Raw genomic sequence first — 15,870 nt, forward strand, 5'->3', positions numbered from 1 at the left:
ATTCGAATTCAAATATTGGCAAGCCAAAGCCAACTATCGCTAACCTCTCTCCAAGTATGGAGTTAAGGACTCAATCATTAAATCGTCAAAGAACTGTTGCGAAAAGTACCATTTTGAGCATAAAAAGGGTCTCCTTCGAAAAGATTATGTCTTTAGACCCAATCGAATAGGAATGTCGTCTCTACATATTAAACTCAAATAGTAACAAATTAATGAATTGCCAATGAAAGATTGATGAAGACGGCATAGCCGGAGTAGCAAAAAATAGAACGTCTATTGTCGAAAAATCACTCTTTAAGAGTTTGATTCACAATGATTAAAATCTCCGAGAAATCGAAAAATCGAAAAATTTAACCATTGTGTTAATTGTCTATCTGAAGTCTCACATGAATGAAAGAAGTCAGTTTTAGTTGCTACAAATACAAAGCAACCGACATGCCAGCGGTGTAAATCAAAGGACCACTTAATAGCCTGTCCCACTTTCAAAACAATCTGTGCAACTGAGATTTGATTGTGTCAAATTGGTGCCCTTATGCATATTGTTTGCGTAAAGGACAAAAGCAATGTATACTACAAGTGTGCCTGATTGGGTAATGTTAGCAACAGCAGTTATTCTTGTGAGACCCAGCTGTGGAGAATACCTGCGCACTAGAGCCTTGCTGGACTCAGTTTGGTACAAAAACTGTGAGTTCGACGCCAAAAAAAGGACTTTATATATTATAGGAATTGGAAATTCGAGTACGAAAGTCGGAGCCAAATTAAGCCCGTTTGTTAAATCGCGCGTAAATATTTACGAATTTTCGGCGGAATTATGTACTATGTGATGTATTTCGGCCAATCATCCAGACCAGGTTTGAGCAAGATTAACCTCACAAAATAAACCTTACAAATTTTAATATTCGAATAAATTATAAATGTTTTATTTTATGTAAAATGCTTACCATCGTTTTATTACTAAAGTGTATTACAATACTCTATTACAGTAAATTTACGAGATTGTTGAAACCTACACCTTTTTTATATACATACTTATCACTAGTTTAAGCCGCTAGGTTAAGGTTTAAGCTAATAAAGCTAACAAAGCGTATTAAAGAATTCTATTGTTTAAAATTCATAATCGCGAACGCACGTTCTTTTTTAACCGGCATTTTCCAAATTCGTTTTAAACCCAAACAATTAGAATTTTTGAATCAAGTGGCGTATCTCAAAGGCATTAAAAACGCAAACGCTACATAGTGAAATTCAAAGTAAAGTGTTACTACCCAGAGCATTCGTCTCCACCGAATATCAAAGATAACAGTTCAAACTTAGGGCCTTAATAGACCCACGATCACAACGATTATTCATAGTGTCTAAGGCACAAATTAAACTAAAACTGCCAACCAAACAACCAAAATTTTAAATCACGGGGATGTGCGGAAAAGTAGTCCAAAACTCTAATAAAACCTGCCCCATTACTCTAATCTCCCCAAAGTGGATAAACGCATTCACGCTGAAGCTATAGGCTGACTTCATAAACGCAGTTTGCAATGCAACACTGGAATGCATAGAGTTCACAAATGCCTTTGCCTTATTTTTGGCAATGCTTTGAGTTCATTATTGCATGGTAACTCTTTTCAATGCGCAGCAGGTGTCGAATTTCGATGTCGGACATAATGTATTATGGTAAGTTAAATTTTTATACAAGAAATATTTATTTAAGTATTAATTCACATAATATTATAATGATTGTAGTTATATGATGAAATGTATACTTATAGCGAAAAGAAGTGGAGGCGCGACAAGAAGAAGCTCCATATAGAAGTACGTTTGCGACATGAACTAGAATTTAGTGCAAAGAAGAAAAATAGGAATACAATTTGGGAACAAATAATGCGGGAGATTCGGGATGTTGATAGCACATTTCCATTTTCTAAAGATGAAGCGACTAGATGTTTTATCAACATAATGGGCACATATAATATAAAAGAATCAAGAAACGTAACAACACATCTGGTGAGAGTTCTACAAACTGGGAATTTTTCGATGCCTTAGACGAGGTCTTCGGCAGTCGCAGTAGCGTTCTTGTGCAAAGTGAAATGTTCGAAAGTTCACTTCATAATTTAATAGAAGATTTAACAAGTGATGACCCTTCGACACCGACCAATAGCCACTCGACAATGAACTCAGATGTGACACCTGCAGATATCACAACTCCAAGGGGTGTAATAAAACGAAAACGTTGCGAAGTTCTGGATTTTTTGAACAAAGAATCTGAGGCAGATGCCAAAATTATGAAGAAACTGCTGGACATGGAGACAGAAAAAATTGCGGTGGAAAAAGAGAAGGCAGCTGAGTTAAAGGAAATTCGTACCTTATTCCAGAGAATTGTAGAAAATTCACAATAATTCTTAATTTGTTTACTCTAATAGGCTGAAGTCGATGATGTTTGTTTCTTCTATTATTTCATCGGTATTGCTGCCTTCATTTACAATAATAATGTTATGAATTATCATATATGCCACTTCAATATATTTTAGTATTCTAAATTTCTTTTTTAAAACGCCAAATGGCTGTTCCACAACAACCCGAGTTGAGCTTAGAATTACATTATACTTCATTTGCATTGGTGCCAGGAATCCGTTATCACGATAAGGTACCATAATAAACTTTTCCAAACGGATAACCTCCATCGCCAAAAAAATTGGAATAAATATTAATTTTTTATCAATTATGGCCTTCCTGATAGAACTCATTTGCCATACCGATGCGTCATGGCACGCACCAGGGCAACCAATAAATACATCTATGAATTTCATGCGACTGTCGACAATAGCATTGCAAAAAAAGTATTCAACTTAAAAAATTATAAGTTAAGGTAAAAAACTTCAAATATTTACTTGAGCAAGAATTGAGTATGTTCCCTTTCGGTTGCGATAACTGATTTCATCTTTGATTGGTTGTGAAATTGAAACATGTGTTCCATCGACGCACCCTAGAACAAAGAGGAATGGATTGAAGCGCAGAATTAAAAATTCTTCACTTATTTGCTTTTGTTCAGCTGCAGTCTTTGAAAATTTTATAACATCTCCCTTTAAGCGGCAGATCATCTTTATTATTTTAATAAAAATTTTATATGCTAGGCCAATTGCTACACCAAAACGATCGCTGACGTCTCTAAAAGAGCAATTGTTGCCCAGCTGCCAAATCGTTATTTGTAATGATTTTCCCAATGAAATTTCAATTCGTCCTGTTGTGTGCGGAGGCCACCAAGGATTTATCATGCTCTGTAATATCTTTAATCAAAAAATATGAATTATTTTTTATAAATAATAACATTTAGTAGCAAATACTTTAAATGTGATCTTCGTCATACGAAAGTGCGAGTAAAACACGTCATCTTGCATAATTTCAGTGGTTTTGCAAAAATTTGAGGTTTTAGGAATCCTTCTTTTTGAATCGCGATTCATTAATAATGTAATAGCCCGGCGCTTTCTTTTATTTAATTAAAATTTAACGTGATGTTGCATGTATTTTTTTGTTTCAGCCAATTCTAAAGCGCTTTGCAAAACAAAAGCGCAGGATTGCTGGAGATACATTTCACAATAATATAATTAAACAAAACAAACGATGTTCGGCGAACCAATTTTGCGTTCATAAACGTTTAAAATGTCATTCATTGCATTAGTTTACAAAACAGTGATTCAGTGAAGGATTGCTTTGCCACCTAAACGCATCTGTTTGCAGTGTTTCATTGCAAACGGCGTTTATGAAGTCAGCCTTAGACTTACCGCAACTCACAAATATGCTTCCAATCCATCAAATAATTAGTAAACATTGGGATTAGGTTTCCCACCAAAATCTAATAGATACCAACTGCAACACCTCAGTTCAAATAGATATTGCATTAATCAGCGACCTTATACCAAATTATACTAGAAGGTGTTGAAAAAATCTCAAACAGCCTTATAGCTCAAAACACTATATTCTGTTGGATTCTAAGTGGACTAGTTAAAGATCCAGTTACCACTATGTCAACTCAAGTTGAGGAAATCTCCACCGAGGACCTTTATTCACAATTCTGAAAATTTCGGAAGGTAAGGAAAGAACCACCATATCAATTAAGCCCATAAAAGATTAGTATTGTCCAGACTTCCTTAAAGCCACAAAAACTCAGTCAAATAATGGTCGGTTTGTAGAAAAACTATCATCAAAGCCAAATATTTCCAACACTTCAACAATTGGCAGAAAAAATAAAATTGGAATTCCCCCGCCCCGATAACTTAAAAATTTAAAACGCAAATATATGTAACTTTCAAGTGTGGACTTTACTTCCGAATTGCCTACTCAGTCCGAAGTAGCAACTGTTGGCAAGTGTTATTCTGCGTGGGTTTCGAGACTGGCATTATTGTTGCTGTTAAACTGGCCCCAAGATAAACAAAATTATAACTGTTACGTGTGCGACCATTGTTTGTTTGATGACAGTAGAAATATCGTCTTGCCCACGTTCACTATCGGACCCTTTTCACGGGTTTTTTCCCAAGATTTGGCGCATGTAGAATAACTGGTCAGTTGTTGATGCTGGGCTTTAATCTTTCACATAATACGCTCGATAATCCCACGATAGACGGTAGTTGGTGCAGATTGTGGTGTCTCCCTAATTTTGGTTTGGACAGAGCACACAGTCTTAACATTGACTCGGACCACTATCTTGTTGCAGCCAAGATACGCATCCACCTCCTTGCAGCAAAATGCGCACATCAACAGACACAAGAAAGGTTCGACGTCGGAAAGCTGCAATCACAACAGATGGTCGAACGATTTTCTACGCGACTTGCACGTCTGCTCTTTGAGAGCACTCGTAAAGAACTCGGTATAAGGGAACCGGATATGTGTAAATAATCGTAAATAATCGTTTCTGGTCACTCCCAAGTGAATGGCAATCAGAGAGCTTTCCTCACTTGCGTAAACTTCTACACATGACTCCATCCTTCACCACATTTATCGCTTCTCTCCTAGGTGGTTTATTAGAAACAGTTGTAAAAGGTTCAATTTTATTTCAAAATCAGTCATTCAGTTTTACACTGAGTTAATAAACAATTCGATTGGATATTCACTGCGTCTTATTGAACTCAACACCGTTTGGAATCTATTTGGATATATTTAAAATTGTATTGTATTTTAAGAATACCAAATGCTAAAGTAAATTGTATACGAAGTTACCCGCGCTTTATCATTTGCAGTCTTAATAGCCATGAACGGCGCCGAATCGACTCTAAACAGTCGTAGTGTTATACTCTTAGTTGCGGCTGCTATACATATTTTGTTCACATTATTTACAGAACGCGAGTTTTTGTAATAAAGTTGAACAATTTTGAAACGTTGTTAACCCGAAAGTCTCTCCGTAATGAAATACCAAACAATAGTGAACCAAAATAACATTACAGCTTGACACGACTCACGCGTGATCTGTCAAAAAAGGCTATTGACCAGTACCCTACCTCGGTTACAAGGTTATTTAATATATTTGTTTATGAACGAATTAATGTTTAAGAACTTCTTTATTAAATTGGGAATTTTGGAATAACAACTCGTTTGAACTGTACCAAATTTTAATATGAGATGGGACGAAATCGTTATTAATCAGTTGGTTAAAACAACAGAATACACCAGTGAAATGCAAGCTATGCATATTGGCACATTGATAGACGAAAGCATTTTTGATACATCACCGTCAGTTTTCTCGCATGAGCATCATATCTTTATGCTGTCCTGAATGACATTGTTGTTCGAATTAAATTTGCATTCGGAGCATTTGGTTTATATCGTAAAAGAAAACAGTGTTATGTCTAATATGTACATATATGATCAAATATATACCTGTATGTTTAATTAGAAATATATCTTTTTACTTTCGTACAATGTATTTTAATTAAATTTTAAATCTAGAACTATGACTGGTAAAATTCATCTAATTTTAAATGGAGGCTTTTGAGCACGCATCTTTAAAGTTGTTTTCACACGATTCTTTTCCTGTAAATAACCAAAGATGAAATAAGATAAATTGAATTATAATTTTTAATGCTTAGTTAAAGTAATAATAGTATAAATATTGGTCTCGAACTTTGCTTCCGTCTTTTTTTTGTAAATTTAAGGCTTTATTGTATAAAAACGGTTACAAAAATGTTATTCAAAATATTGGCCGTCGCTAGCTACTACTTTTGACCATCTTTCTGGTTGCATGTCTATTCCGTGACGAAAGAACTCCTTATCTTTCGAGTCGATCCAAGTATCAATCCAATTTTTGACTTCTTCATAAGAACTGAAGTGCTCGTTAGCAGACCGTGTGCCATCGATCAGAACAAGTGGTAGTCAGATGGAGCAACGTCTGGAGAATACGGCGGGTGGGGTAAGATCTCCCATTTCAGCGTTTCAAAATATTTTTTGACCACGTTGACGGCAAAACCATTCTTCGCCGCCAGTTACAATGCGATGTAAAAATCTTTTCGGTTGTGCCTTTGAAGCAGCTGTTCACATGCAAAGAAGCGCCGTTCGACATCTCTTGGTTTCAAGTCGTAAGGAACCCAGTTTCCTTGTTTCTGAATCATACCCATGGCTTTGAGACGTTTTGATACGACTTGCTGTGTCACTTGCTACGATTCCGCCAATTCCTCTTTGGTTTGAAACGCATCTTGATCGAGTAATGCTTCCAATTCAGCATCTTCGAAAATCGCCTCCCTTCCACCACTATGCCGGTCTTCGACTTCATAATCACCATTCTTAAAACGTTGAAACCATTCGCGACAAGTTCTTTCACTTAGGACAGCCTCACCGTACGTATCCGAAAGTATTCGATGAGCCTCAGCCGCATTTTCTTGGAATTAAAAAAGAAAAGCAAAATTTCCTGCAAATGTCGAGAATTCGGCTCAAAAAATGACATTTTCAGTTGGGAATAAGTTTGGGATGCAAACAGATCTCTACAAATATTTTGTTGGGTTAGTGATGACACAAATGTCCAAGATCGATATAAAACGAGTTAATCGACCAGTGCTTGACCCTAGACACATCTATTGGAAAACGGCGGAAGCAAAGTTGTAGACCATAAATAAAAAAAACCGGTGTAAAACCAAATAACTACAAATTTATTATACTCTACTTTATTATATGGCTGAAATTTTAAAGAAGGGTTTTATAAGTAATCACCAACATTTGTTAAGTATTTAAGAACATTTGAGAGGAAAGTCTTTAATATCAGTTTATTCTGTTATCCATTTTAACCCATATTCCAACAAAAATCATCGGATCGTAAAATTCGGAAAATCTTGTGTTAATAAGTTCGTGTGATTCTTCTGATTATATTGCATCGTTGATGCGTAAGCAATTGACTGAGTTGCTAAAAAAGTCACACACATTCTATGGTGTTCATGTCTTTCCTCATCACAAAAGTCAACAAAGATGTCGTTGTTTGAATACTTTACTACGTTGCAGAGTTCGAACGGTATCGAGACTTGGAGGAATGCGCAAAGGTCAACTTTAAAGAACATTTACTTTTCCGTTAGTACTCAGTAGTCAAGTAATAACCATATTAAATAGAATTCTGCCTTCATTTGATTTTTGAATTTCTTGTAATCTCTACAGGGCTCTCTAATCCCCTTTTTTCTTCATGACGACTGGTAAAGGATTTCCTATAAAAACAGATTTGAAATGCCAATAATTGTGGAAATACTAATTGGTAGCGAAAATTGATTAAATTTCGGTGATTTCATGATTCATAATACTCGGAGTATTATGATATTAAATAACTATACCACAATATATTTTTTTGTTGTCACGTTCCAATACAAAAATAACAATGAAATACATATCAATAGGATTGTATACATAGAACACCAAAATAGAAGAAATTTAGTACGCAACTATAAGAAGGTCGGTATCGGTTGGAAGTACTCGAACCACTCTATGCCCACAAGTCGTCATTAATTCTAAACTTATAAACTATCTTAACCAAGCCACCAAATAAGATACTACACAGTAAATCAGTACAACGAATCGCATTAACCAAGATATGTGATATAAGACAGCGGCTATGCTGGCAAGGTCATGAAATCGGATGAAACGCAATAGGTCTGCCAACTCTCTATATGAAGGTTTTGCTAAAAAGTAGTAAAAGTGTCACAAATCAATAATTACGTCACCCGACTTGACACAAGAGGGTTTTTCAATAAAAGCGCTACAAAAGTTTTTTAAATAAAACAAACGCTTTGGGATATGAATGAAATTCTTTATTCATCTGTACATTCTATACCATTACATATGGAACTTGTTTTCGTTTTCATGGCCACAACGGGCACGCTTACAGAAGTCTAGAGGCTGAACCCAATTTTCGACTGTTTTCAAGCATAAATCAGTCAATACTGCTGCAATTTCACCTTCGATATTCTCACGAAGTACATCAATCTGGCTTGTTGGCATAGGCATAGAATTGACGTAACCCCACAGGAAAAAGTATAACGGCGTCAAATCGCACAACCGAGGCGGCCATTTGATTAAGCCATTTCGTGAGATAACTCCTTCACCAAATTTGGTTTTCAATAAATCGATTGTGACATTCGCTCTGTGGCTTGTGGTGCCGTCCTATTGGAACCACATATTGCCCAAGTCCATATCATCCAATTCGGACCAAAAACGTTCGGTTATCATTGAGCGGAAGCGATTCCTATTCACAGTAACGTGTGGGTCTTGATCATCACGGATGAAGTGCAGCCCAATGACCACATCAAACCTTATTTTTTTCGGGATGCAATGGTAACTCATGGAATACGCGTGGATTGCTGCCTGACCAATAACACATTTTTTGTTTATTGACGAATTCATTCAGCCAGAAATGAGACTCATCGCTGAAGATGATTTTTCAATGAAAATCCTGATCATTTTCAAGTTGTTGCTCAGCGCAATTCACGAATATACTACAATTCTGGTCGTTTTCTGATCTTGTAAGGACTTAGGCCAAGATCTTTTTACAAAATTTGCCACAACGACGTCACAGCAATGCTCAACGCTTGAGAACGACATGTGAGAGACAGATTTGGGCGATGCGCTAGCAGCAGCAATATTCTCGACATTACGGGCACTTCTTTGTCTCACTGGCGCGGGAACGTTTTGTATTGTGCCTGTGGCTGTGGAATCAAATTTTTCCACTAAACGCTCAAGGGTTGATATGAAAAGATGATTTTTACGACCACGAAATAGGAGTAGTGCTCTTAAAGTTGAGGCCACTAACTTCGAATTTCGGTAGTGACTTGTAATAATCTCGAATCGTATTTGATCGTATACTTATCCATGACGACATGTCAAACATTCTTCTTTTTCTTTTCTAGCGTAGACACCGCTTACGCGATTATAGCCGAGCTCATAACAGCATTCCAGTCGCCTGTTCTTTACGCAATGTGGCGCCCATTGAAGATTCCAAGCGAATCCGGGACCTTCTCCACCTTATTTTTCCAAGAAAGTGGAAACCGTCGGGTACTGCGTCGAAAACTTTCAGAGCTAAAATGTTTACGTCAATTTGGACGACATGACCTAGCTAGCGTAGCCGAATACGATATTTGCCGTGGCCAACGCGCAAAAGACCATAAATATTTCGCAGAAACTTTGTCTCTAAAACTCGAAACGTCAGCTAATCAAATCAGCAAGACGGGAATATTAAGTGACTTATAGAGTTTGGTTTTTACTCGTCGAAAGAGAACTTTACCTCTCAATTGCCCATTGAGCCCAAATTAACACCTGTTGGCATGAGTTATTCGGCGTTGGATTTCGAGGCCGACGTTGTTATTGCTGTTAACACTGGTTCCAAGTTAGGCGAAATTATCTACAACTTCGAAGTGATGACTGCCAAGAGTGACGTGGGAGGCACAGTGACGACGACTGTTTGTTTGATGACAGGATTTACACATTCGTATTAGTTTTGCGGTGTAATCAAATTCAGACATAGCGGCATAGAGGTAGTTCCTTTTCGTGCTGCCAAAGCAGATTTAAAATCGGCAAAGAGGTTGTAAATATGTGTTGATTCACTTTTCACGGGTCTTTTAAAAGATTTGGTGCATGGTGAATATCTGATCAGTTGTTGTTTTTCCAGTCCTAAGGCCGCAATGTTAAAGTCCAATCAGTTTTTTAACGGTATGCTTTAATCATTCACATAGTAAAGTTGAGGACGCTTAGCCCACGATAGATGGTAGTTGGCGCAGATTGTGGTGTCCCTTTATCAGTTGTTCGTCTCAGGATTTGAATAGCTCGGCCGGCAATCCATCGGCCACCGGCGATTTGTTGTTCTTCAGACAGGTAACTGCTATTCGCCATCGATTGCAGAATCGTATTTACCTTCTCCTGGCGATATGCTTTCACTGCCATTCAGCACGCTGGAGAAGTTTTCCCTCCATTTCTCCGAAATTAAAAAAAAAAAAATCACTTCCGTCAAAGTTATTCAAGGTCAAAGTTGAAAGTTTTTGATGTGAAATTTGACACAGATATCACTGACTGAGAAAAAAAAAATATTTCGATTTTTTTTTTGAAAAATTTCAGAGAAACTTTGTAGAACGTTCAATTTCCTACAAAAATAATTCGGTGCCGCAGCAATGTATCAATTGGTTTCGCAAATAAAAAAATATTTGTAAAAAGTACGAAAACCCCATGTAAGTTAAATGGGAAATAAATCGTCGTTGCGGCGCGGGTTACTATCAATATTAAGAGCTCATATCCGTTTCATAATTTTTTTTACTAAACATTTTGAGGGCGCTGCAGACTCAAAAATAAATTTGGGAAATAAAGGACACCCTACGGCACATACTAAAGACACTAGTCGTGCAAAGTTTTTTCCCGTAACAATAATTGCTCTTTAATTTATGTACAGGAAACTGAACGAATCAAGTGGAATTTAAAAATGTGGTATATGAGAAGTAAGCGTGGTTGTAGTCTGATTGCGTTCATTTTCACAATGTGACTTAAGAATGTAAGTAGAATTCCAAGCACCGAAATTAATTAATCGGGTCCTGAGATATGGGATTTCACCAAGAACGGGTGGTGCCACGCCTATAGTCCAATTTTTAAGCCCGCTCCCATAAAGCTCTCTCATACCATCTGGGTGGTAAAATGTAATGTCTAAGGCGTAATTCTTCTTCTTTTTTTATTGGCGTAGACACGGCTTACGCGACTATTGCCGAGTTAACAACAGGCCGCCAGCCGTTTTTTATTTTCGCTACGTGGCGCCAATTGGATATTCCAAGAGAAGCCAGGTCCTTCTCCACCTGGTCCTTCCAACGGAGTGGAGGGTGTTCTGTGCCTCTGCTTCCCCCGGCGGGTACTGCGCCGAATACTTTCAGAGTGGATTGTTTTCGTCCATACGAACAACAGGGCTTAGCCAGTGTAGTCGCTGCCTTTTAATTCGCTGAACTATGTCGTATATCTCATACAGCTCATCGTTCCATCGAATGCGATATTCGCCGTGGCCAACGCGCAAAGGACCGTAAATATTTTACCATATTTTACAAATAAGCTGATGAATGCTCCTTATCAGTTGTTCACCGCCGTGTTTGAATAGCTCGGCCGGCAATCTATCGGCCACCACCGCTTTGTTGTTCTTCAGGCGGCGTATTAATAATTGATTTATCGTACTTTTAGTAATTTGTAACAATACTGTTATATGGAAAGTTAACTGAAAACCGATTATTCGAATATACCTTTTATAACCGTTTGTGTTAATATTAATCGATTAATACTATTCGGATAGCCAATTTCAACGATAGTCGATTAAAAACGATTAACCGGAGAGACGATGATGAGCGGTTAATCGTATAGTGAACGATTTATGACTATCTGGAGAGTGCAAACTGAATATTATCCCGTAAACCGGTTAGTCGTTTGGATGAATACCAAGAGCTTTACTGTATATATTTAAATTAAAAGTCGGAAATGTTGTCTCAGTTATGCATATTCACCGTGAAATTAATTAAAGATGCTTGTAAACAAAATTTATTCAAATTAGAATACATTTTATATAAAATGCATTACAACTTTATACAGGAATTTGAAAAGAAATCATTTTTTGGCAATGAATAAGAAATTTTATTTATTACGTCAGTATTATTTTACATGTTTGCCATAAGATTTATAAATATTAACACCTTTAAAAATTCGAAGTAGAAAACAAATTTCATACAATAGAAAGACCAGGCAACATGTGGCGAGGATCTATACATTCTTGATCGAGTGTGAACGTCGACTTTATTATACATACATATGTGGCACTCTGGCTGAAAATTTATTCCCTCAGCCAGAACAACTGAAAATTGACTTTTTTCAGTTAAAATTTGTTCATATCTTTCATATATATGTAGGTTTATTAATAGGTATGGAATAATTCAATATGACTTAGCGGATCTGCACGTCTTTCCACTTCGGCTTTCGCGGTTCAACTCTCTCTTTCTCCTTGCCGTTTTCTCTAATCTATTTTTCGTATTTTCTAGTGCCCATTTATCATAGATTCCTACATATATATTGCAAAGATTTGAGCACTTTTTCAATTGGAAAAAGTAAATTTTGAATTGAAATTTGTTCATATCTTTCATATGAATATTGAAAAGATTTGAAAACTTTTTCAATTGGTGTCCAGGAACTTTCTAGAGGATGAGGCTTTTCTGATCATGCTATCAAGCCCACAGAAGGTTCTTAGAACTTAATCTACAGAGTTGGTTTAAACAGCGGAAATTATTTTGGATAACTTGTGCAGTCACCCCATTAACCAAGCCTTCACACGTTATTGTATTCACCGTAATTACTATAATTTTGAAGTGGTGTTCAGTGTCAATTCCTAGAGCAGGCTCTGCGTTTCAGAAGTTTTTACCTAGTTTAACTATTTCCACTCCATTAAGGGCAATCAAATTATTTGTTTCTCCATTGGGTCAAAATAAATGTATGGCATCATTGGGAACTTCCTCGGAATTAGCCACTCGAGTTTCAAATAATGATACGTCATCACCACATTCCATATGGTTTAATGCAATAGCAACAGCATCATCCTAATTTTGCCACATTATTTTATTTAATTCAAAATATTTGAGTAACCCCTACAAAAAGAGAACCAAAGAAGGAGTTGTGCGCATCATTGGGATTAGAAGATAAAATCCACCTATCTCCAACAGGTGAGAGAAAGAGAGTTGCTTCAACTACCTAACAGTATGATCTTTATATCACAGAAGAGCTTGGCTGCTTTAAAAATTTGTTTTAATCTCGCATCAACAGAGGTAAACATACGGGAGGCCGCCATTTATATTTCATCAATTATGATTACTTTTAAATAAAAAACTCTGATCGCCATTCACTTGGGAGTGGCCAGAAACGATCCTTTTACATATGGCTCAAGCAGCTCACGACTTCAGGTCTCTGACCAAGTATCCTCTGGGTAGCCTAAGAACATCCGTTTGAAGGCTAAAGTGAGAAGGCGAAACATACCTTGCATAGGCTTGTGCGCTGGGTTTGGGACCCGTCACGTAAAAAAACACCCCCCATGAAAATCTCCGAGTACTATCATCTAGCCACAATCCGAATCACAGCGAGGTTCTTCAACCTATCGCTGATTTCCGCCCACGTCCCGACGGAAGAGAAGGTCGATATGACCAAAGACGCCTTTTATGAGCGCTTGGAGCGCGCTGATGAGAGCTGCCCCCGCCACGATGTCAAAATCATGCTTGGCGACTTTAACGCCAGGGTGGGCAGAGAAGGTATCTTTGGCACTACGGTTAGTAAATTCAGCCTCTACGACGAAACACCCCAAATGGGTTGAGGCTGATCGACTTCGCCGGGCCCGAAATATGGTTATCTGTGGTACTAGATTCTAGCACAAGGAAATACATCAAGCTACCTGGCTGTCTCCAGATCGAAAAGCCACCAACTAGATCGATCATCGATAGACAGAGGAAACGTCTCCAGTGTTCCGAGGTCCTAACATCGACTCGGACCACTATCTTGTTGCAGTCAAGATTCGCACCCGCCTCTGTGCAGCAAAAAGCGCACGTCACCAAATACAGGGAAAGTTCGACGTCGAAAAGCTGCAATCACAACAGACTGCCGAACGATTTTCTACTCCGCTTGCAGACCTGCTCTCTGAGAGCACTCATCAACAACTCGGTATAATGGAACTGTGGGACGGCATTTCAAGCTCCTACGTACAGCTGCAACCGAAACCATTGGTTTCCGGAAAATGCATAAGAACAGCTGATACGACGAGGAGTGCCGTGTCGCAGCGAGAGAAAACAGACTGTCTACCTCTCAACGTTACGATCGACCACTACACGTGCGGGATGGGATAGATACCGAGAGTTGAAGAGGGAAGCGAGACGCATTTGTAGGTAGAAGAAGAAAGAGGCCGGAATGCATGAGTACGAAGAGCTTGTAAGCTGGCCGACAGGGGTAATGCTCGAAAATTCTACGAAAAAATGCGGCGGCTTACAGAAGGTTTCAAGATCGGAGCATACTCTTGTAGAACCCCCAAAGGTGATATAGTCACCGATGCCCAGAGCATACTTAAATTATGGAGGGAACACTTCTCCAGCCTGCTGAATGGCAGTGAATGTGCAACGCCAGGGAAAGCGAACCCGATTCCTCAATCGATGATGATGGTGCAGACGTTCCATTGCCCGTCCATGAAGAATTTTGAGTAGCAATTACCCGCCTGAAAAACAACAAAGCGGCGGGGCCGAAAGTAGAAAAATGTTTTAAAAACTTGCGGCACTCACCCGTCACCCGGCTGAAAAATGAATTAAAAGCGGGATAGAAGCTTATAGGTGACTGATGGCACGTATATGCGCAGGGATCGTAAAAGAAAGATAGGCGGTCACCGTCCACCAGTCCCGTTTGTTGATTGTGTTTGGAGTCCTCGTGTGTGGTGCGAAAGGTAGATGCTTTTGTTTTTTTGTGTCGGAGGGGGAATCTTCCAAAAGATACTGCCTTTGACAGGTAGCATGCACGATTCATTTTGCCCGCTAAGGATACACCTCTTTCGGGATCACACCCAGTTAATCTTATCTAACTTTACTGGACTTGCGAAGCAGTACGCCTACGTACTAAACCCTTAACTCCGGCTGCGTTAGCTTGTAATTGGTTCTGCGGGACCGCCGTTAGGTTGCACTTCGCAGGACCAAGCTGGGCAAGAATGCCTCTTCGGAAACTCCTTTCGTGGTTATTCAGCTGGTCTCAAGCTTCTTCGCTGTCGTTCTCTTATCCTGAGTTCGTGGATCGCTGTTGCGGCCCACTCTTTCATTTTCGCCCATACCAACTTTGATTGCAGCATGTGGCTTATAATGTTGTCAGGCGTCATCCTTTGAATAATTATTCCTTCGATGGAAGTTCTCTCCACTTCGTATCTCGAACAGAAGAAAAAGATATGCTCGGCGTTTTCATTGAAACTGCTGCAGAATGAGCATTTTGTGTCATCATCGTGGCCGAATCTATAAAGGTATTCCCTGAAACAGCCATGGCCTGTCAAGAATTGTGTCAGATAAAAGTCTGTCTCCCCATGTTGTCTCACAATCCAAGCTGATACGTTCTTAATGAGCTTGTGCGTCCATCTTCCTTTTTCTGCTGCGTTCCATTGCTTTTGCCACTCTTCGAGGCTAACAGTTATGATATCCACTTCACCATCACATAAAATATTAATAGATATAAACACACATATATATATTTACATACATACATACATGTACACTTAAACATACTTACGTCGTTAAAATAAACTAAGTTCTTTTGTTGTTTTCCACTTAATTGTGGGTAACGTATTTTTCATAAGAGGCATCGAACTCTTTAATTTTATCATTTGTTTATAAAATAGTCGAAATTGCATTG

The 15,870-nt window shown here is 38.3% G+C and overlaps 1 protein-coding gene across 1 annotated transcript in view; it reads right to left on the reverse strand.

Moving 5' to 3' along the window:
• Positions 1–5,865: 5,865 nt before the first annotated feature.
• LOC126764053 (uncharacterized) overlaps positions 5,866–15,870 on the reverse strand; it is a 917,515-nt gene continuing 907,510 nt past the window's right edge. The window contains exon 10 of the mRNA XM_050481799.1: positions 5,866–6,012. Coding sequence (XP_050337756.1) covers positions 5,957–6,012 — 56 coding nt within the window. The 3' untranslated portion in view covers positions 5,866–5,956. The remainder of the gene's footprint in view (positions 6,013–15,870) is intronic.

Source organism: Bactrocera neohumeralis, unplaced genomic scaffold (genome assembly GCF_024586455.1).
Source record: "Bactrocera neohumeralis isolate Rockhampton unplaced genomic scaffold, APGP_CSIRO_Bneo_wtdbg2-racon-allhic-juicebox.fasta_v2 cluster09, whole genome shotgun sequence".
Classification (NCBI taxonomy): domain Eukaryota; kingdom Metazoa; phylum Arthropoda; class Insecta; order Diptera; family Tephritidae; genus Bactrocera; species Bactrocera neohumeralis.